The sequence below is a fragment of the Sceloporus occidentalis genome, unplaced genomic scaffold (assembly GCF_023333645.1).
Source record: "Sceloporus occidentalis isolate IW3139 unplaced genomic scaffold, rSceOcc1.0.p SCAF_8, whole genome shotgun sequence".
NCBI classification, from domain to species: Eukaryota; Metazoa; Chordata; class Lepidosauria; order Squamata; family Phrynosomatidae; genus Sceloporus; species Sceloporus occidentalis.
This window is the reverse complement of record NW_028316988.1, coordinates 34,059,096-34,082,121: the sequence shown is the minus strand read 5'-3', so window position 1 is coordinate 34,082,121 and position 23,026 is coordinate 34,059,096. Positions and strand designations below refer to the sequence as shown.

The 23,026-nt window shown below is 41.2% G+C and overlaps 1 protein-coding gene across 11 annotated transcripts in view; it reads left to right on the top strand.

Moving 5' to 3' along the window:
• The window catches only part of LRCH2 (leucine rich repeats and calponin homology domain containing 2), a 37,030-nt gene extending 15,130 nt beyond the window's left edge, over positions 1-21,900 (top strand). Inside the window, exons 3-23 of one of the 11 annotated variants that reach the window (XM_089536184.1) lie at positions 782-908; positions 2,017-2,122; positions 2,235-2,371; positions 2,940-3,073; positions 3,991-4,078; positions 4,794-4,869; positions 5,587-5,684; positions 5,827-5,894; positions 6,055-6,159; positions 6,794-6,871; positions 8,437-8,505; positions 9,241-9,289; positions 9,569-9,685; positions 11,757-11,801; positions 12,914-12,964; positions 14,083-14,140; positions 15,038-15,147; positions 15,905-16,042; positions 16,238-16,315; positions 16,738-16,758; positions 16,875-21,900. In XM_089536184.1, the coding sequence (XP_089392310.1) occupies positions 782-908; positions 2,017-2,122; positions 2,235-2,371; positions 2,940-3,073; positions 3,991-4,078; positions 4,794-4,869; positions 5,587-5,684; positions 5,827-5,894; positions 6,055-6,159; positions 6,794-6,871; positions 8,437-8,505; positions 9,241-9,289; positions 9,569-9,685; positions 11,757-11,801; positions 12,914-12,964; positions 14,083-14,140; positions 15,038-15,147; positions 15,905-16,042; positions 16,238-16,315; positions 16,738-16,758; positions 16,875-16,994 (1,873 nt within the window). In that variant the 3' untranslated portion in view covers positions 16,995-21,900. Of the gene's footprint in view, positions 1-781; positions 909-2,016; positions 2,123-2,234; positions 2,372-2,939; positions 3,074-3,990; positions 4,079-4,757; positions 4,870-5,586; positions 5,685-5,826; positions 5,895-6,054; positions 6,160-6,793; positions 6,872-8,436; positions 8,506-9,240; positions 9,290-9,568; positions 9,686-11,756; positions 11,802-12,913; positions 12,965-14,082; positions 14,141-15,037; positions 15,148-15,904; positions 16,043-16,237; positions 16,316-16,661; positions 16,759-16,874 lie in introns of those variants that run through there. The other 10 variants (XM_089536182.1, XM_089536187.1, XM_089536185.1 and 7 more) reach the window with 10 other exon arrangements.
• Positions 21,901-23,026: the final 1,126 nt, after the last annotated feature.

The window sequence follows — 23,026 nt, the reverse complement described above, 5'->3', positions numbered from 1 at the left end:
AGCCTCCCAGACCAACCCAGCAATGAACCAGGCTCACTAGGGTGCTTATGAAATCTCCTTCAAATGACTGCCAAGAAATGATAGGGAAATACTTGTCTGGAACACACTATAGAGTGGCAGCAGACTCACTCTAGGTCCTTTTTAACGCTTATATCTTATATAACTCAAGGTATCTTACAGAAACATCAAGAATAGTTTCTTGACATCCTTCACCATGTTTCTGATCCTAGATTTCAATAGCTTTATTGTTAAAACACAGTGTGCTCAAAATCCCTCCACTCCCAGCCATCGCAGTGCCTTAAGGGACTAAAATAAAGATATTCTGCATTCAAATTTTTTGATAAGTTAGCAGATCTGATCTGGTTTTGTGGAAACCCAATAGTATAGTGTCTAAGAAGCTGAAGAGATAATATGTAAAGGAGGCAGCTCTGAGCTGATTAAATTTACTGGATCAGATAAATGTGAAGCGCTCATGGGAGATACTATTCCCCTTTCCCAACTCTTACACTCAAATTTAGGGTGAATGAAATGATTTTGTTGATTTTTTTTCTGTTCATGGAGATTTATGATGGAAATAGCAGTTAAACTATAAAGCCATTGTATTCTCTTATAGTTGTTGCCCATAGTGCAAATGCTTTATGGGATTTACACTATGGTTAAAATATTAACATGTTACGTAAATACATGCTTCTTTAAGCAGCCTGTACTGTCTATCCCAAAATACAGTATAACCATTATTGCTGCCAGATGCTAACCACCTTGATTTCTCTCCTCTTTTTAGTCGAAATCTTTTATCAACGTTGCCAAAATACTTGTTTGATCTGCCACTCAAAGTTTTAGTTGTCAGCAATAATAAACTTGTCTCCATTCCTGAGGAAATTGGCAAGTTGAGAGACTTAATGGAATTGGTGAGTACCATTGTGTGACCGCTCTCTTCATTTCTCTTCGTCACCAGTTCTTTAACAGCCACTTCGATCTGGTGTTCATCTGTTAATAAGTCCAACTACATCCAATAGAAAAGAGTTGACTCTGTACCTATCTAGTTATCTTAAGACTGACATCCTAATCTCAGATTCTGTGTACTTTTCCAAATGGGGAACTTGTTACAGTTGTGAAGTCCCTGATAGTGTTGTACTTTGTCATTGAGATTCATAAAGAATCTTGCAGGTTCAGATGATGATTTATTCCTAGCCTGCTATGTACCCACCTGCTGTCACCTTCATTCTCCCACAGTACCCTTGGATTCCCATATCAGTTCTCATCTATTTGGGCATTTTGGACTGATGGAAAGGCAAGGCTGGAAACCTTGGAGTTGTACCCAAATTAGTAACACGTATCCTGTCATTTACATATGGACACACTAGTCCAGTTGATGCCTATGTAAGACCAGTGAGGAGGATGGAGTTCTCTTTTACTTTTCCCTGCTGCAAGGTCTCCCAATGCAGCCATTTACTGGGTGCTTGGAGCGGAGTGGGCCATGGCAGAGATGTTTCTGGCTGTGTTCTTGTAGATGGACGCACAGCAATGATGTCAACCTCTGAAGGAACTCTGGGAGATCCGAGAGAAAGCCTCATTGTTGTGCATCCAGCTGTAGGAACATAGCCAGACACATCTCCTCTTGCTCTCCCCCAGCCAGAAAATGGCTGTGGAGGTTGGAGAAGAGATGTGGCATTGATCTGTGTGGCTGCTCTCGGCTCTACATTTCCCTAATCCAGGATTTTTCTAATTTTCCCAGCCTCTGGAAATAGAGGTTTTTAAAGCCACTCTATCCAAAAAAATCTTCTTTCTCATATTAAGACATCTACACACACACACACACACACACACACCCCTACCTCTCTTTCTAGTTATGAAGATCAAGGCTACTGTAAACCACTTGAACCTTCTTTTTACAAAGCAGAGCTTTGTCTCTTCCCTGTCAGAGCATGACCTTTTTGCTGGAGTCTTCTTTCATATCTGCGGCTTAATATTTTGTTCAAACTGTCTGTAGTTTTGACTTATTGTCTCTTTACCTAGGATATTAGCTGTAATGAAATCCAGGTACTTCCCCAGCAAATAGGAAAACTGCAGTCCTTAAAAGAATTAAACTTGAGAAGAAACAATCTTCATATTCTACCTGATGGTAAGTTCGTAATTCCCCATACTCTTCCAGTGTCCTCTTAGATTCATCTAAGTAGTGAAAATATTTTGCTGTATCTAAATCTGATTTTCCCCCCTTGCTTTCTTGCTGACAGAGTTAGGAGATCTTCCCTTGGTCAAGCTGGACTTCTCTTGTAATAAAATCACAGAGATACCAGTCTGTTACAGGAAGCTACGTCACTTGCAAGTAATCATCTTGGATAATAATCCAATGCAGATACCACCGGCACAGGTTCGACAAAATCCTTTCTCTTCCCTTTGTTTAGAGACAAGGAGAGGAGTTGTGTTAGATATTTATTTAGCCAGCTGCCCGTGGCCATGACCTAGCTAAAACACACTTACAGAAGCATCTTTTCTGCTTGACTACCTTTCAGAATTTAAACTAATAAACCTGTAGGGAAGCTGGCCTGAGGCAAGGGATACGTATCTTGAGTGCTGTCAGGTGGTCATATTCTGGAATGACTTTGGCTCTTCCCCAGTCACTCAAGATGTAAGGAAAAGGAATATGAGAGCCATTTGATGATTTCACCACAGCAAAGATCTGTACCTATAAGGGAAGAAATGATCAGCTGCCTTTGTCACTGGAGCGGATGAATCTGGTGGGCCCTGTTCAGTCATGGCAGTTTTTTACACTGCAATGACAACCTAGACAGCATCAGTTTGGAGTTTGCCACGCTTAACGTTAGCTGGGTTAAAAGTTATTTATGAGTAGTCCTTGGAGGTAGAAAATGAAGATGCCATAAAATGTTTCTGTGAATACATTTTGATAAATCTGTGTCTTTCTGTTTATTTCTTAACAGATATGTTTAAAGGGGAAAGTGCACATATTTAAGTTCCTCAGCATTCAGGCATGCCTCAGAATGGATAAAAAGCCAGATTCCTTGGATCTGCCATCCCTGGGCAAGAGGATCCCTTCCCAGCCACTCACAGACAGGTAAGGTTGGCTTCGCTTTTCAAAATGTGTAAAACTTGTAAAGTTTCGCTTTGGGTTCAGTTTTGTTGTGATAATTGGAATGCCGTTCTCCCAACTGCCTACCTTATTTAGACTTGGTATTATTTATGTGGTTCAGAATACTGTTTAAAATCATTTCCTTTAATTGAACACTTTCCTCATGTCCATACCATCAAGTACTTCACAGTACCTGAAGTTGCTTTCTCCCTGCTTGCATCCAAAGCAGAACAGTTTCACACAAAGGAAGCCTGCCATCTACTGCTGAAACAGCTTCATTATTTTCCTCAGTCGTCATATTAAAATACAAAGTACTGCAGTACTTCATATTGTCACACATTGGTTAACAGCTTCTCGCAATATCATTTGAGGTGGATTGTAAATTAAGGACAGTTACGAAATGTGCTTCGTTCCACCTTTTTCCCCCTGGAGTTTGGCTTTCTGAATGACCTAATCCTGTTTTTAAAGGATCATCAAAACATCTGCCATTCTTCTTTTTTATTATTGCCTTTGCTCAGTACACTGTTTGTCCTCCTCTTCTTCAATGATGCGTAGATGCTATTGATTAAATCACAGTGCAAAAAGAAATGTGTGTCTGCAGTCTTCCATATTTCTTTTTAACCAATGTGATTTGGTCCACTGTACGCGAGTTGCTGCTAAGATACAATACTCAGTGCAAAGGCAGTTTGCCACAATAACAGTTCTGAGGGATAATGTTAGGAAGTCATCATGTCAAACCATAAGGCAAAGGGAGTGCAAGGCAGAGCAAACACAAAGAAGAGAGGAAATCCGATCATCCCTGATACAGATACAGGGAACAGAATAAATGCCATTATTCATTATTCAGAAAACCAAAGTTTGCCCCAGTGGATTTATCATAATAAGGTTCTTCTTCATTACAGTATAGAAGATTTCTATCCGAATAAAAACCACGGCCCAGACTCTGGCATTGGTAGTGATAATGGAGACAAAAGATTATCCACAACAGAAGTAAGTCTACCCTGTTTAAATTGCTTAGCAGGAAAGAGGCAGAAGAGGATAATTGCTTCTTCTCTCCATGTATTGTGCAAGTTTCTCTAATGCTCTGCTCTGGGTGCCTTAACTTTGTGTGGGAAATCTTAGTTTGGTTGCAATACCCATTCAGTATTGCATTATCAAATGTAAGTTTAAAATAGCTGTGAGGTATATTAATATGGCTTGCATGTATTGCGTTATATACATTACCCTTAGTAGTCCCATTCTGAAGCATTGCTCTTGCCATTCTTAGTTATCCCTCCACATGGTAAGGTCATTATAGCCTGACATCAGATCCATAGCTTGCAGACTTAATAGTGTTAAAAAGGAATAACTTGTGACTGGTTTGTGTGTGTTCAGCAAGTGCACCTGGAACACGTGTCATTGTTTCCATATATGCTTTTGTCAACATGCTACTAGTGTTTAAAGAAGTTTTCTTAATGAGTTTAATCCATTTCTTGGATAGACAATAAAATGTCAAGTGTATTGCCTGCTTTCTCAGGTTATGGGAGAATGCTTTATGTGTGGACCTGTCACCCAGAACTATACCACACGGATCTCTGTTGGTGATGGTTGGGAAGAGTGTTTTGTAACGCAAGGTTTAGCAGACGAGAAAGTAGAATATGCAGGTTATACTCTTAACTGCTTTTTTCAGCCATCTGATGATGACACAATCAGCCTTCACTCTCAGGTATCAGAATCAACACGGGAGCAGACGCTCAGGAGCGACAATCAATTAATAGGAAACAAACCTGAGTTGCAGAAAGGTACATCCCAGTCTCTACCCCTCACGAATGTAGAATTGCTCCTTACATCCAAACTCTGGGTTTTAGTTAATTTGCCCTGTGGTGGGTTGGTTGCAGCAAGCCATTACTGTAAGCTGCTCTTTGATTCTTGGTTGAAACTATGGTTTATGGAAACTATTCTCGTCCAGCGCAAAGACAAATAGTGCCTAGTTTTGGAGCAGAAGCAAATGTATTTACTCTCCTCAAACCCATGCCAGGCTTGCTATTGTAATGCTAAAGTATGGCTAAGGGTTGTATGAAATAGAATGGGATTTGTAGATGTTACATCTCCCTGAAAATGTCCAGCCATTGTATTTACACACATGGTGTCACAAGAGTAAAACCATAAATATTCATGATATGTATGAAAGCAGAAGTGAGCAGAGGATTGCTCTCAGGGATTACTTATGTTAGAACCAGAGATTTGACTGTCTTGGGAAGAAGTGGTAGAGTAGGAGTAGTCCAGAAGTATTTCCAGCACAGCATCTTAGGGGTGGATATAATAGGCATTAGGAATGTGTGTCCCATCAGGTCTAGTTGGATGTTAACTCCCATCTAGCCTATCCCATGATGAAGGATTATGAGAATTGTAGTCTAGCAAACTCTGCTGGAACATATGCTCCCCATGTTGGTCAATTAACTTACATTGAAATATCAATCCTCCCTTTTCTCCTCCTTGCTCTACTATGCTCTCACTAGATCCAGATGTGTGTGATTACCTTGACCCCAGCTCAGAGGATGTGGCTTCTTGTGACCAAGGAGATATACCAAGTGGACCACCAATCTCTTATATTAAGGTAGCAGCACTTTAAAGTGTATTAAATATGTTAGCTGTCTAGTCTCTCCCCCCCCCCCCCCGCCCCCCCAGTTGTAAAGTTCAGTAATTTGGACTTCTGCACTCTTTTTCTTCCCTCTCTCCAATATCTCCTGGTGTGTAAGGATCGAGGGAAGCAGATTGAGAAGTCTCAGAAAACAGAACCAAGTGAAGACTGGGGAGATGAGAAGAGGTGCGTTCTCCTCTGGCAATACTAGCAGGAATACTATTCTGGAATGGGGAATGACAAAAGAGGAGGGAGGGTCTCTTAGTTCTTCTCCAGCTGTGGTATTTATCTGGTATGTACACATGTGTGGCACAAAACAGAAACCTTTTTTGTAACTTCGTTTTAGGGTTCAAAAAGAACAGGTGTTAGCAGAGGAAGATGATGAACTGAAGGAAGTGACGGACTTAAGGAAAATAGCTGCCCAACTACTGCAACAAGAACAGAAGAACAGGTATTTAGCCTATGAATCATACCAGTAGGTGAACTTCTGTATGTGTATTGCTTGGCAACATTGTGTCTAAATACACATGGGATTTTGAAATGTTAATAGCAAAATGACTGCTATGTGCTGGAACTTAGCCAAGCAGTCAGTCAGGGATTTGAGAGCTGGCTCTGGCAAACATGCACTGAATTTCTTTCTCCTCTTCATTTAACATCTGAGTGTAATTGGTCCACCTAAAAATGAGTAAGTAAAAAGCTGGGGTTGATTGCATTAAGCAATTTGAGCTATGCATAAACTACCCATTTTTAAATATGCCTTGATTACCTGTAATTGAAAGAAGCATTGGAATTTAGAAGGTTGCTTTACTAGAGTCTGAAAACATTTGTAGCATGCCTTTTAAAAGTCTGATTACTCAGAATCTTCCAAATCTTGCAAACACACGTTAAAAGAAAATCCTATAATGCACAGCTCAACCCTGAAACATTTTGTCTTTTTAACCCTGTTAATTCTCTCCTCTTAACTATCCTTTCTGCTCACTGTACTAATGACTTCCGTATCCTCTCCTTTCTGTCAACCTCCTGTCAACCTTTACTGCTTCCTTCCTCCATCTTTGGGTTTTGGTGTACATGAAATACGAATTCAGACGAAGGCCATTAAGCTATAGAACTTCATTCAGTGAAAAGCTTTTCCAGAGGACCAGGGTCGCGGGACGCGCATCAAGGTATTTGGCGTTTATGACGCATTAATGGCACGTGACAGCATGCGAGACAACAACATTCTTGCTGATGAGGAAGCATTTGAGAGAAGGGGGGTAAAAAAAGAAACAGATCGTGTGAGGAGGTATCCAACACTGAGAGGGGCATGAACACTACCTACTCAAAAAATTGTATCCCAGCCTCATACAAAATCATTGAGTGGGTCCCCTTGTAATTCAGAAACAACAAAACATCAGTTCATAGGGTAGGCAGGACTTTATCCATAGAGAGAAATGGATACTTCCATGTTGTTCTCTGAAACAAAAATCCCAAGCTCTTCAAAATTCTAATAAGGCAAATTTGTCAACAGTGATGAGATTCCACGAAAGAAACAAAGGTTAGCCTCCTGTTGGTGTTTTATGTGCACATAAATTCCTTTACATGTATGGATGGTTTTTCGCCATGACCTGGCTTTTGTATTCATTTCACAGTTGTGTCAAGTTCCTCAAGTATAAATACTGCACATGTAGTTGCGGATGTTTGGGTGAGGCCTTAGTGCCTTCAGTGTCGCTCCCACTTGATTCACTGGAATTCACTTGATTCACAGGCACATCCACCAGTAGGATGGCACAATGTCAATATTAGACAGAAGGGAGACGTAGCACTGTCACCCCTTACTACATGAGTATAAGTTTACACCGGGAGTGGGCAAAGTGCTCTGGGGGCCACATGTCTCCCCAGGATGTTTTTGTGGCCCTCAACATTTCCAGGATCCCCAGTGATCTTTTTCCTAGCCAAAACAAGAGGCTGAATCACAGCTCCGAGAAACCTGCAGTTGAAACAACTTACCTTTTAAATCGGCTGCAAGGCCTCCCTGTACTGTTGAGCATCACAAAATATCCATTGCTGAGGACCAGAAGTGGACTTCATCCACTTTGCATTGTTTGCTTTATTCTTCAGTAGTCCATGTAGCCCCTGCCACCTTCCTGTCCAGGTTCAGGGCTCAATCCCGTTTTGTGTCCCGCTTGGGAGATACAGTAGGGCTGGTATCTTAGCCCAAACCCAACGCTTGTTTTTCTTTTCTTTTTCTTCATGTTTCCTATTCTGAGTCTTGCTTTCTCACTGTCTCTGTTGTCATGTTCTCTGCTATCTTTCTCCCTAGTCCTTTGACTGGGCTGATGGTTTCATGGCACTTCTTACCTGCCACCTCTTTTGGCCATCTGACCCAGAGCAACAGGCTTCAAATAGGTTAAAAACTATTAGGAATAGTATGAGGACAAGTACGGAACAGCTTTCCCAGCATGATGTCCTTCAGATGTGTGAGACTAAAACTCCCATCACCCACCAGCCAATGCAGCCATGCTGGGTGAGAATAATGAGAGTTGTAGTCCTGTGTACCAAGAGAGCACCAAGTAGGAGAAGATTGGCATAGACCAAGGCAGAATTCAGGTGTATAAGATTACATATCCTTTGTCAAAGGTTTCAGTTAAAGTAAAATCAAGAAAGTGCTCAAATGCTGTTTAACATGAACTGTTTCAGTGTTCAGGTTTTTTTGACTTCAAGTACATATTTGTGTGTTTTGCTTTTTCAGACTGCTGAACCACTCCACCTCTTCAAGCACTAGAAATAGACCAAAACAGGCTGTGGAATCAGAAAAGAGGTATTCATGACACTTGCTTTTCTTTTGTTCTTTCTTGAAAGGTTCTCATTACCTTCAGATTGCTAAATCGATTCTATAATTCGTGACTGCATGAGGTGCCCTTAGTAGCAATGATTCCTGAGATACCGGTTCAGGAAGGCAGCTAGGTAACATTTTTACAAGGATTTCAGAAGTATTTTGAAGGACACAATTGTACTTTAAGCATGGATCCCTGGAACGCTTGTTGACAGCCTTCCATGGATGCCATGTTGATGAAGTGCTGTTTTCAAGGTCTGTGGTAGCTGAATTCTTGCCTGGTTAATGTTTTGGCAAATAGTTACAAAGCCTTGTGCTTCGGAGTACTTGAGAAAACAACTGGACTTAGTGTTAATCTTTAGAAGGGCTGATTATTGCCACAAATAGGTAAGTAGTGCCATGGAAGCAATCAAGCCTAAATTGCTTTGACTTTAAGTGCTACTCAAAGTGGTGATCTGTAGTACAGTGGATGAGCTAGCAATTGTTAATCCTCCAAGAGTTTTCAAGAAAGAAAGGAACTGTTATAACTAATGGGAACCAATGTAGTAGCAGTTCCTGGTTTAGGGGAAAATGTACCAGGTAGCCTGTGAAACACTGCTTTACACTTCAGTACCTGAATAGTTTGGTTATAAGATGGCATTGTAACAGAGGATAAAGTAATGAAATGTAATGCGTAGTTAAACCAGTGTGGTAAAAATATCTTCATTTGTTTCCATTTAGCCTTTCAGCCGATGAGGCAAACTCTCCATCATCACCCTATGGATGGCAGGTAATAGAGATGCAGGAGTCAAACACATCTCTCTGAGCAGCTGTGATGATTTTTGCCTGTTCAGTTTTTACTTTCTTACTTGTAGAAGTAAAATGGAGGTGAATGATATTGGCCAGTCCTGATCCTCATTTTCAAAACTCTTTGCTTGGGGTAAAACCTACTTATTTTCCCCAGACCTAGTTCTGGGAGAGAGGTCTAGCGATCACGAGACACTTGCTCATTCTGGGAGAACAGAATGTTCTAGCAGAGAGTGTAAGGTGACTGTTTTTCTGCCCATAGTCACTGGAGAATCAGAAGGACCATCCAGATGAACAGCACTGGCCAGACATGCAGCCTGTTATCTGGCAGAACGAGGAAAGGAGACGGAGCAAGCAAATCAGAAGAGAATATTTCAAGGTACGTTCTGATTACTGGCCCAAACGTCTAATAACATAAAGACATTCCTCTTCCTTTTTTAAGGCATGGTCTGCTCAAGTAGCAAGGTTTGCATTGCTTCTTAATTTCCAGTAAGCAAGGAAATAAAAAGGGGGAGAGGAATCTTAGTAGCAGCTCTAGGATTAACTGATCTATTGTAGCATTAGCCTTAGAGATGATGCAAGGCTCCTTCCCTTATTCCCTCTCCCCCCCCCTTTTTTTTTTTTGTGTTGCAACAGACTAACATGGCTAATTCTTTGAAATAAGCAAGGAACTGTAATGTGGGATTTACGCTCTTAATAGCAAGCTGTCAGCTCTGCTGAATTGTTAAATGTTTACACTGTGTATTTCATATATTGAAACAGATTGTACTGAAATACTCAGTTGGGAAGCCTAGGTGGCACTGTATGCATGTTAATGTTGTGAAGGCTGCTTAAATGTGGAACCCATGGAAAATATTCAGTGATGATGATCCTTCTCTGGCTGATGGATGGGGCTAGGTTAGCTGTACCCTTTGCTGTGATATTAGCCTCCTAGACTATTAGCTTACACAGATCTATGCTGAGGAGTAGATTGGAGCTGTTTTCCTTGCATTTCTCTTAACCTCATCAGTGAAGATTTCCAGCCTGGAGATTCTCTGAATCTTTCATCCATTGCCAGTATTTCTCTTTGACTTTGTCTATAACTTTAGAAATGGAGACCCAGATTTGAGTCTGGCAATAAGTGCTGAACCACGAGGTGGCAGTGTTTGCTTTCTGATCGTAAAATGCTTCCCTTGACACTCTCCGAATGTAATTCCAGCGTCTATGCTAAGCATCAGGTTGAATTTTAAAAACGTCCTTCGTTATGAAACTGGCCTTGTGAGATGTTTCATTCATAAGACAAATGCAATCAAACGTCACACATTCAAAGCAAAACTGTTCTAAGAATAGATATTTGAATGATCACTGCTGTTCCACTTTGCCATGTAGTAGCAGTTGCACAGAATTGAATTTTTACCATTAAGAAGCCAAATTGGATCTCTTGGAAAGGGGGGGAGGGCTGCAGCAGTTGAGAGAAACAACAAGCCATCAGGCCAAAGCGATATCATACATTCGTTGATTAAACAACACTAGTCCTGAGACTCTGAATTTGGGGGTTATGAGGCAAGGATAGAGTGATATTTTATTGTGATGAAGGAAGGAAAACATGATCTGTTTCAACAGCAGAACAGTCTGCTGTGGATTTAGTTTTGATGAAGATACTCTGGAGTGACAGCAGCTAAATGTACTTCCCAAATATCCTATTTGGGAGCATCAAGGGGTACCAAGAACACCTTTTATGCAGTTGTTTTGTGAATAATTTCACTTAGCAGAGAACATCCAAATGTTTGTTCTTAGAATGTGATTTGCTTTGAGAATGCTTGAAGTTTTATTGCATTTGTAGATTTAAATGTCAGGCGGTCCAGGGGGACTCTGAAAGTGCAAGATACAGTCAGCCCACCTAGCTCCATGGTTATCTTCTGTATGTAAACTAAGCATCTGGGGAGGGAAATGTAGAACTAGAAGCTTTTGGCAATTAGTGTAAAGAGCTAAGCCTAGTTAGGCTTGCTATGCAATTTAACACATCTCTGCTCAGAAATAAATCCCACTAAATTGCGTAAAGCTTCCACTTGTGTAAGTGAATAGGTTTGCAGCTTTAGGCTTGAATATATCTCCTGGCATGTTTTTATCTACATGGGATGCCATTTTACGGTTGGGAGAAGCAAATGCGCATGCAATCTTCTGCCTGCTGTCATAAGTGGAAGAGCTGAGATGCAGGACCAAACAACCAGTGAGAACTAAGCCACAATCTCTCTTACTACACCTGTGGTTTCCAAGCTGGCATTTTGCACCTCCAGGGAAAACCAACCTGTAGCGTCAGTTGCTGCTGTAAAATGGCTTGGTGGTTATTCTCAGTGTTGCTTCAAAGACAGTAGACAACAAAGCTCTTCAACCTTAGGCAAGCTGCTGGCTAATTCACATCAATGAAAGGCTTTAAAATCCATTTAAAACGACCCATGTTTGCCTTTCAGTATAAATCTTCTCGGAAGAGCTCAAGTGGAAATGAAAACGATGAGGTGAGTTAGACCTGGGATTGGAAACCAGTGTAGAGGAGGGGGGAAATGAAACATTGCTTTGATTGAAGCATAGATATCAGGAGCAATCCTGTTTCAGACTTATCCATACAGGTTTTGAACCACAGGGATGTTGTTGGCTGCTGCTACTTATAAAAAAAGAGCTCCTTATATTGCAGTCAGATAGGTTTGGGCAAACTGGAGCACTGGGGCTACATGCAGATCCCCAAAGACGGTTTTTGCAGCCTCCAGACTCCCTTGACCACCTTTTAAATAGATTTCTAAAGGCACCATTGCCGTCACCTGGTTTAACATTAAAAACCCAGTGTTTCAAAACCAGATTTCCTCCACCGTTGCCCTCTTGGCAATAAGCCTTTATGTTTTGTTTCTCTAATGCCTGTAAGCATTGGGGAGGGAGAACATCTAGGAGTTAGTACTCCAGCATACATTAAAGGTAAGCAAGCTTGGTGAGTCTTTAATCGAGGTGCATAGGATTTCCTTCATTTGGTTTTTCGTCTATATTGCTCTCTCTCCATGACTGGAATTTTTAACAGCCCCAGTTATTCTGCTTTCTTTTGGGAAGGGACATTTGGGCTCTCTCAAGTCTTAAATAGCAATTGAAGAAGATTTAAAAACGCTCTTAGAAAGAGAACAAAAAGTTTATATATAACCCTTTTAAGCTCAGCAGAGTAGCTCTGTAGATGCTGTTCACGGCTCGGTTGCTGAGCATCAGAAACACAGTGAGCTGTTGCTGTTGTTTGCTTTGTGCTCCATTGTTTGCTGCCCATTGAATCATGTCTGTCCAGCAGACAGGTTTTCTGTGTGGGACTTACAGAGCATTAAACCAATAGCAAGCCTATTACAGGGACATCATTTTCTTTTTCTGGTATGAACAAAGTTCAGATACTTCGCACATTCTTCATTTTAATATTGCTGTCCATGTACGTGTCTTAGCTATTTTTATGTTCGTTTATATATCGATGCATCCTTGGTCATGTGTCTGCATATAGAAAAAGAGTACATTTTTATACATGCCTCCGCATAAACTCATGCCAAGCCTTTCTGTTAAAAACATACTTCCATTTTGTAATTCCATATTTTTGGTTTCTTTTTAGCAAGACAGTGATAATACTAATGTGTCTCCACAGTCTCCTGTCTCATCTGAGGTACAACTCTTTGTGTGCGTGTGTATGTGTCTGTCAACGTATATGGCTTTCTCTTCCTCTGGTTTTGCCCTGTGGCTCTCAAGCAGAACATGGCATTCTTTGTGGAAACGGGAGAAGATGGCACAGTAGGGGTTCTCTTGAAAAAATATCCATCATATCTTATGCATTAGCAATGCTTCAAGTCAGGGAAGAAGCAAAAAAATAGGTTCAGTCTCTTCACATCTTAAGCTGCTCCCCCTTTCTTTATTGAAAAGGAAATGTTATCAACGCAATATAGGAAAAAGAAGGGTCTAAGGCAGTGATGGTGAACCTGTGGCACATGTGCCAGAGGTTTCACTCAGAGCCCTCTCTGTGGGCACATGTGCCATTGTCCCAGCACAGAGATTGCCAGAGTTTGTTACTAGAAAGCCAGAGGCACATGGCACTTTGCAATAAATAAGTGAGTTTTGGGTTGCAGTTTGGGCACTTGGCCTCGAAAAGGTTCACCATCACTGGTCTAAGGGAAATCTGCCTTAAGCCTTGTGCTCCTGGCCCATCAATTGCCATAACTTAACCTGGCCTAAAATTTCACAGACCACTTCTGGTATTTGTTTTAAGCAAAATTGTGTGCTTCCCAGATAAGTCTTCCTTATTTATTTTGCTGTATTCAAATATTTTCCTCCTGCCTTTTATCATGAGCTCTCAAGGCAACAGTTGAAACAATATAACAATTCCAAATTAATATCGTTAAATAATTCAAACAAGGTAAAAACATGTTGAACAGCTCAAACAAGTTGAAACAGGCATAAAAGGCCAAGAGGTCTTTTTAAAGGTACATGCTTAAAAGTAAATTAGGTACCAAAGACTTTAGTTTCTTTGGCTTTTTAAACTTTCCATGTAGGTGTTTTTTCCTTGCCTAGGGACACCTGAGGCTTCCTGTCTACATCTAGAAGGCAGAAACATGTGAAACCTTTCTCTAGCGCCATCCCATATAATATAATAATCTTACAGATAAATTAATAGAGCAGTTTTTCTTTGGCTCTCAGGGAAAAGGTGCTGGTCCTATGCAAACAATCCTGTGTGTCTTTTCAGTTGCTTAGTGCAGCTTTCATAACATCTCCCTTTCTTTCTCATCCCAGGAATATGAAAGGGCAGATGGCAATTCTCATGGCCCTTTTGGACTCAAGCCTAGATCAGGTGAGACACCACTCCAGACGCTGAACTTCTGAGGGATGTGCAGACAATAGCATATCCAGAAGTAGGAGGAGTGGGAGCAGTTCCTTGCTGGAGATTTCTTGGGAGTTGAGAAATAAGCAGATATACCAGTCAAAACAACATGCCACATTTTCCAAAAAGCATTAAAAGTCCTTCTCCGACTGCCTTGAGAGAATCAGATAATCCCAGTAGAAGCAGTAGAGGCAGGTGATTTACAGTTTCTTTGCTGAGATATGAGAAAAAGTTATGGTCTTGAAAATGCAGACAACTACGTGCAAAGAATATCAGGTTGTACAGAATTACCAAAGGGGCCAGGGCAGGTAGCGGAGAGACACCAATCTAAATATTAAAATAAAAACACCAGAGTGATTCCTTAGTACTTGAATGGAGCTAATTGTGAGGCTGGGGCTGATTTTTTTAACTGGGCGTAATAGGGAGCTGTTCCAAATGTATACATGCATAATGCAACCTGGTCTTTTTGACTTAATGGAAAGACTTGAACTGGGTAAGTGCATAGCTTCTGGCTTCTAGCATCTTGCTTTTTATGTTTGACAGGGAGGGCTGGTGGCTTAGACCAGTGGTTCTCAGACGCTGGCCCTTCCAGTGTTGTTATATCAGCTGCAACAAGTCCCAGCCAGCTTTGACCAGTGGTCATGGATTCTGGGAGCTGAAATCTGAAATACCCAAAGGACCAAAGATTAAGAATCAAAACAGTGCTTAGAGCACATGCTTTGCAATCTCTAGCATCTCCAGTAGAAAGACTCTTTGGCAGAAATGGCCTTCAGCCCCAGATTTGTTGTTGTTGTCCTCATTTCTGTTGTTCTGTTTATTTATTGGAAAAGCAGAAGACGTCTTAAATCTTTCTCTTTCCATTTGCAGCTTTTGGTCGTTCTCGTCAAGACTACAGTACTGTAGACCCTGGATTCACGATGAGGAGGAAAATGGAGCACTTGAGAGAAGAGAGGGAGCAGATAAAGCAACTGCGCCATGTAATTTTCTATCTAAAATGGATGTTCACAGAATGAACTTGTGTTCAGTGATCCATTTGAGTACATTCAGTACCCTGGAAATCTTGTCCTTTTGTCAACAGGGTGTTCCTTTTACTGAGATGACAAACACATTTATAATTTGGAGATGATCATCTCTGTATTTGACTAGGAGGGGACACTCTGCACTTGGATAGGGGATAGATACACAATCCACTTCAGGTCCTGGACTCATAGCTATGGAAGTGTGTTGGAACCTATCAGGTCTGACACTGTGCTTCCATGGCCTTTGAGAGACCTAATCTCCACATCATGATGAGGTGGCAAAGTAAGGCTTATGGAAAGATTTAGTTAGAGGAGGTTTCACACTGCCTTTGTCTTCATCTGAGGGAAAGTGACCTGCCCAAAGTCATCCAGTGAGTTTCCATGGCTGAGCGGGGATTCAAACCCTGATCTCCTAAAGTTTTAATCCCACACTCAAACCACTACTCCATATTGGCTGCTAAAAAGAATAGGGTTTTCTTGGCAAGATTTATTTAAAGTAGGCTTGTCATTGTATTCCCCTCTTAGACTAAGAGAGTGGAACTTGTCCTGGATCACTAGTAGGTTTCCATGGCTGAGCAGGGGTTGAGACCTCATTGGGAGAGCAGACCAGTGGACCACACCGACTTACATGCACTCAAAATATAAACCTGATCTGCTCTGGAACTGCCTTGACGCCGAACATTAACTTGGTTTATATACTTCTTATTTGCATTAGAACCTTGAGTCGCGGTTGAAAGTTAGTTTGCCGGATGACATTGGAGCAGCATTAATGGATGGAGTGGTTCTGTGCCATTTAGCGAATCACATAAGACCTCGCTCTGTTGCCAGTATTCATGTCCCATCACCAGCTGTGGTAAGTAGACTCCCCATTCCCAAGTCCAATAAACTATATGTTTCGGACAGGATTCCCCTCCCAAACCCCTTCACAGAGCCTTCAATAATCCTTGTATAATTATACGAATTACAAATGCAGTCATTTTAAATTGATATATTCAAGGAGTGTTTTGCTTTGACTTGAGTAATGACAACCTGTCGTTCTCTTTAACAGCCTAAACTCAGTATGGCAAAATGTCGAAGAAACGTTGAAAACTTCCTCGACGCTTGTAAAAAACTAGGTGTCCCACAGGTAAGACATCTTAATATATCACTTCATTCTGATGACTGGTTAGGTCAGCTTAGCCATTCTAGATCTTAGAGAATGGTGTGTGGTGAGCCTTTTCTGATAAAGAGAGGAATTGGTTGTTGTATGAAATATGCAGAGAGAACAGTTTTGCAGCATTTGGATCCTGCAACAAAATGGAGATAAGATTTTTGCCTCTTTCAGAAGGTGAGATATTGAAAGGTAGACTGAAAGAAGAATGTCTTTATTAGCACATCATGGAAAAGGAGTGGTTGGAGGAGAGAGGATGTACTCCCACTGTCAGAAAAACAACCCCCCCGCCCCTGAAACATTTCCATTTTATCTATATTAGTAACACTTAGAGAATGCAAACTGCAGCAGTCTCATGGATGGAAGCTAACTCTCCTCCTTTGCCCTTTGTCTTCTAGTCATTGAGAGAGGAGGAACTGGTATGTTTGGAAATTGGGGAGAAGTTGCTTGGAAATCAGGGAGATGTTTTGGGGGTGTGGGGGAGGAATTGTGTGTGATGTTCCGAAAGAGTAAAAGAAATCCTTTTGTTTTGCAGGAAAGACTTTGCCTGCCCCATCACATTTTGGAAGAGAGAGGTCTTGTGAAAGTTGGACTCACGGTTCAAGCTCTTCTTGAAATACCTTCCTCTAAAGTATCACAGCTTTCCTGCCTGTAATAGGACTGTCCTCAGAGGACAGATCTTGTTGCCATGATGTGTGCTGATATGGATTGATCCCAACCCATTCAGCCTCCTCCAGAGGAACAACGCAAGCCATCAGAAGTCTTCACGGGGCCAGATATTTCAGACTGAGCCTTACTTTGGACAGTGTACCTTTGTGTCAAACTGACAGTTAACCCAGCGTAGTAAAGAATTGTACTGCTTGCGTGTTTTAACTCAGAGCCATAAGAGATTCTGAAATCATCAGACTCTCTTTCCAGGTAGTACACACCTTCACTTCTCTCATTAATACTCCATGATGTCTTTTTCTTTTCTATTAAAATAATAATAATCCACATCATTCTTTCCAAACAAAACAGCTGCGCTCTTTTAGGCTGTCTCCTAGCCGTGCAGCACACTTTTTATTGTGCGAGAGAAAAACACCAAAGTTTAGAGATGTTTACGTGGCTGAGAAGTCCTAACCAGTTACTGGTTCTTTAATATCACATACTCATCTTAAACAAGGTGCCTTTCTCTTTCTCGTCGCACACAGTGTGGCTTTTGTGTGCGCATCCAGGACCACACTAAAAAAGGTCATAAGTCAGGCAGCTCTTAAAATCACATTTCCATTACAGTTTAAATTCATATCAGTTTTTATGTACATTTTCCAAAAGAAAACAAAATCACTACAGTGTTCTGGCAAAAGCCTAGATGACGAATCATGTAACTCTTGTTTGTCAGATCCAAAACGTTTGCTTTTCTTCATTTCTTGCACTTCTTACTTACTGTTGTACCATCTCCAATATTTTGGTTGGGTGTATGACGACGACGACAGAATAGTATACAGTATAAAGGACAAGTTGCGTGGGATATTTTTTATTTTCAGTATTCTAGGTTGGTGCCAAACTCTTTTGATTTCAGTTGTACTGTAGATTGTTTACATGTGAAGTGCCTGTGTCATTGATAACTCTTTTACTAGTCTTAAACCTTTTTGCAATTCCTTTATGTCTCAATAGATGCAATGCATATTTTTTAAATATTAGAGGGTTTCTTTTTGTAAGATTGGTAATATGTGAAGTTTAAAGGACTAACATCTGAGTGTTGGATGTTCTTCAGTTTGCACAGTTTGAATTTGTTAGATTTGGTTTTTAGGGGGGGGGGGGGAAACAATGTAAATATGCTTTTATTTATCATATTTAATTTGATACCTAATCACTTTTTAATGTATTGTCAGACAACGGATGTCTCTTTTTTAAAAAAGAAATATTATTTTCCTCGTCTGGGATGAACAGTGGCATATAGAGTGATTTAAAATGAGAAACGTATGTCATGCAGAAACGTATGAGTTAAAGATGTCAAAGTAAAGCTGCCAAATATATATATATATCTATATCTCAGGTTTATATTGTGACTGTCAGGATTTCACATCTTGCTCCTGACTTCACTTTAGTCTTCTTTTGTTTTCCTTTTCTTTTCTTAATCGGAGGAAATGCCATAGAGTGGCGAAACCGAAGCTAAAGTCGTTCTGTTCTGCAATATTTACAAAAACTGGTTAACTGGCACAGATTTGGGCATGGAGCTGTGGTTGGTATTTCAAGGGTCCAAAGCGGTTTGGAGGGGTGTTTTGCTTGCTACCTCACCACCCATACTAAGCTTGTTAAGGGCAAGGGGGAGACGTAGTTCAACATCCTAAAAACAGCAGGGAAGGATGAAGTGGCAGCCTCTTTTCCTGGGCAACCTTCCCATCCGCCTTGTGGACCAGGACACAACAACTGTGCCAGCTGGTGCTTCATTCCCTTTGTGGCTGTGAGTTCTTATAGAGCCAATTCATTCTGCATTTGGCACTGGAAGCGAAGCAGCCCTGATGCCCCAAAGCCTTGGAGGCCAGTTAATCCGTCTCCACAGTGGGTCTTCCTTCAAGCTTAAAAAGCTTGTTCCACTTTGCCCTGAAGTCTAGGGAGAAATTTTGTTTAAGAATCTGGATTGCCTTGTCTTTTGAATTAACTTCCACTCACTCCCCCCATCATTTGTGCTTTCATTACAGCCAGACCTCATCTTTCCATGTTGTCTCCCTCCATGGTGTTCGGTTAGACTAAATTCAACCTGTTTGTCCCAGCGATAAAGAGACTGTTTTCTTTTGGCTGTCGGTTAGATTGCTCTTGGCTGCTGCAGCAGCAGCACATTGTTATCCTTTGGCTAAATTGCCAGGGCAAGGGGCTGCTGTGAGAATTGGGTGTTTTGATGGTGATGTGTTTTTCCCTGCAGACATGCAAAATGGGCTTATCAATTCTTTTTATTGGTCCCCTAAGTGCGAAGTGAATGTACAGATGTCAGGAATGGCGTGTTTGAGCCCCACGATAAGCACACTAAACTGTATCATAAAGTTTTTAAGTAGACTATGATTTTAGATGAAGCCCCCTCTGTGAAAAAGAGATAAATGCTATGTGTGTGTAGAATTTGGCCTAATCCAGATTTATAGTAGGTCTGACTGTTTCCTCCCAACTCCTTCTGCTTATTTCTCAGATACTATTTCAATATGCAAAGGGATCTCGAAGCACCTCTGAGACTGAGGGAAAGCAGTTGGGAGCATAAACTTTTGTAGACTTCTTTCCCTGAGTCTGAGAGGTGCTACAAGATCCCTTTGCATACAGATCCAGAACAGGATTTAGTGGATGTCCTATCCATGGGCTGCTGGCCAGTAGGTCTTTCAATCAGGCAACTGGGTTTGGGGGGGGGGGGTTTAAAAAGGGATTCTTAAGAGAATGGCAAGGCATATGAATGGCACGAGTTAAAGTAGTCTTCTCCAGTCTGGTTCTTGGGATGTTTGGGTCAACAGCTCCCAGCATTTTTGACCATTTGACCACACTCCCAAGGCTGGTGGGATTTGAATTCCAAAATGGTGGCTGGAGGCGGAGGACCAGGTTGTAGAGAAACATGTTCCCAAACACGTCTTTCCTGTTTTGGGGAGGGTGATGGCTTGCCTTTACTCTAAATTGAATGGCCTTATCAGGAGAATAATTTTGACTGGCTGCCTTGAAAGCTAGTCATTAAGTCAGAAGCTGAAGTTCATTCTCTCCATGTGTGGCCCTCCACATAATGTTTGGGTTGTACTTCCCATCATCTTTCGCTATGGCAGCTGGGGCTGAGGGAAGTTGTAGGCCAGCGACATCTATGGGGACTCACTTGTCCACCTTAACTCCATAGAGTAAAACTTTAGATCCCATGGAAAGGCTGCTGGGGAAAAGCACAGTATCCTGCACTCCAGGCATACACCTATGTCTTCAACAACTTTTATTGGCATATCTTTCTTCATGGGACTTTGAATGATAGTATTAGGAAGCTACCGGGAATTGTTAAAGGTCTTTCCTCCCCACTCTCCCCAAATTGTAATTTCTGTGCTCCTTTAAATATAGTACTTAAACTATAAGGCTGGTGGCCAAGAGGCCACTGTGAAATGGCCTTTGGCCACTAAACACCTTTCTGCCTCCCTCCTTTCTTCTGCAAAATAAAACGTAACCAAGAAGCACTTAAGAGCCTCCCTTCCCCAATTGATCCTGCATTAAAATGCAATTATCAGGTTTCAGTTGAATTAGAGTATGTGGAAATGTATTTGCCTTTTAATGCTTAGACCTATTTATTGTCCCTTTACTTTGAATGCTTTTTTAAAAGTATATAAGTGGTTTATGGTCTTTTATTTCTTTTGATTGGGGTAAGGGGGACATTTTGCCTTTTAATTACTAGTAGTAGTAGTAGTAGTAGTAGTAGTAGTAGTAGTAGTAATGTGGGGAAAGTATAGAAATAAAACCTCCCCCCACCACCTTTGAGAAGGGAAGTATATGAAATGGTGCAAAATGAGTATGTCATTTGTTAGGGGTGAATGTTAATAAATTCTGCCCTGTATAATTTAAAAGCGAAAACAATTAATTGAGCACAAGCAGTTCTTAAAATGAACCTGGTTCTTCTCCTCATGGAAAATGCATCCGATAATTCCCCTTTTAATGGTTCTTACAGTCCGTTTTGTGTTTGTATATAGGATGCTTCTGAGGATACATTGGTGGAGAGAATACCTCTTATGTACAGGGATCTCTTTGGATAGCAAGCCCTGCTTCTTGGGGACTGAAAGATGACTTGCCACCACATTGGATGACAAAAATGGTGGGCCAGAAGCAACCACCCTGTCCACCAAGAGACCCAGTTCAGGCAAGGTATTCTCTATGGGAAAGCATCCCAATGGGAACCAGGCTCCCAGGTGTTGAGTTATTCTCTTGAAATCCATACAGCAGCAGCAAAACGATGATAAATAACGCTGCGTCTCTGCTGTGTTAGTGCCATACCTTCTGCAAAAGGGGCGTTTGCAAGGCTGGGCCATGGGAAGGCATGCAAACCTTTGCAGAATCTTTTATGCCAAGACAAAAACTAGAGCTGGTTGTGTGTGTGTGTATTTTCAGTAATAACTCTTTCATGGTCGGTATTCACATCTTTTTGTATCTTCTGTTACTAATTCAACAGCTGCTGCCAGCTCCAAACAGCTGCTTTTATATAACTGTGTGCAAAACTGAATGCAACTTCAATTGTTTGGAAAGGGATTAGAAGCAACCAGGGACTTTTAACTTTTGTGTGTGTGTGTATGTATATATACTGCCATATCTCTTTGACACTGCATTTTGATTCACTCTACGCTCATGTTCTGCCAACCGCTCCCTTTCTCCGTTCCTCATGTTCTGATATATGACTCTTCAACTCCCCCTTTTTCCCCAGGACTACTTTATTGCTGGAGCTTCCAACATGTGTATGTTCATTGGAAACAGTCCTGCTGTGTAGTTTTCTTTTGTAAATAGTTTTCTAATGAAATCTGCATGGATAAGACCCACGTGTCCAAAACCAGTGTACATATTCTATGTATAAAATGCAAACTCTTTCATAATTCTTGTGTGTGGTCGTGTTGTGTTACGATGTCTATCTTGTTGTGTATGCTTTGGAGTTGCCTAATAAGGCATCTGACCTATGGGTTATTTTAGCAATGTTGTACATACTTCATAAGACAAATCTTGCAAGCATTTAATCCAGCGGTACTCAACCTGTGGGTTGTGACCCCTTTGGAGTCGAACGACCCTTTCACAGGGGTCGCCTAAGACCTAGGGTTGGCACCATAGTCTATAATACTCTAGTGCTGCAGTTGTCAACCTGTGGGTTGCGGCATTAGGAAGGTTTGGAACCACTGATTTTATCTATACTAGTGTTCCTAAATTATCTAATCCGGGACTAGCAGGGTTCTTTTACCCAGTCTACCAGGGACTGGCACCATATTTATGTCCATTAACTACAACTTCTTTCTTTCTTTCCTGGAAATTCTCCACAGACCACCAGCTGATGGCTTCTAGACCTACAACCTCTTGAATAGCACTGAGCTCCGTCATCCTTCCCATCTGATAAGTATTTGTGATGGATCTCCTGTCCAGGTTGGCTGAACCTTTCTAACGCTGGCGGTCCTATCACTCACTCACTTGCCCTTTGATTCTCAGGGTCCCTCCCTAGATCTGGGACTCAGCCCTCGAGGTGACCACTACACCGGACAAATGGCCATGTTGGTCAGTGGGTTCAATGTGGTAAGGTACACATTGAACTGATAAATTAAAACATCCAAGCAGAGATGTAGTAAAGTATAAACAGTAAAGATTTATTGCACAGGTTGAGTCGTCTTTATCCGGAATTCCAAAATCCAAAATACCCCCAAACTGGAAACCAATGGCCTGTGTGTGTGTGTGCGCGCATGTGCAGATGAATGACACTGAGAAGGGTATGGGAATCTTAAATATCAGTCTTAAAATGTTCACCTTGAAATGGACAAAAATTTGAAATCCAGATTTCAAATGTGTTGACAACTTGCAAACATTGTGACATTCCATTTAGGCTTCATTCAGTGTTGCTCCAGGGCTGTGACACAATGGATCGTCACAGTTCTGTGGCCACAATGTCACACGGATTCTTCCTAAGAATACTTATGAATATTTCTGTGACACTTTGTTAATGTGCTACATGATAAAAATTAT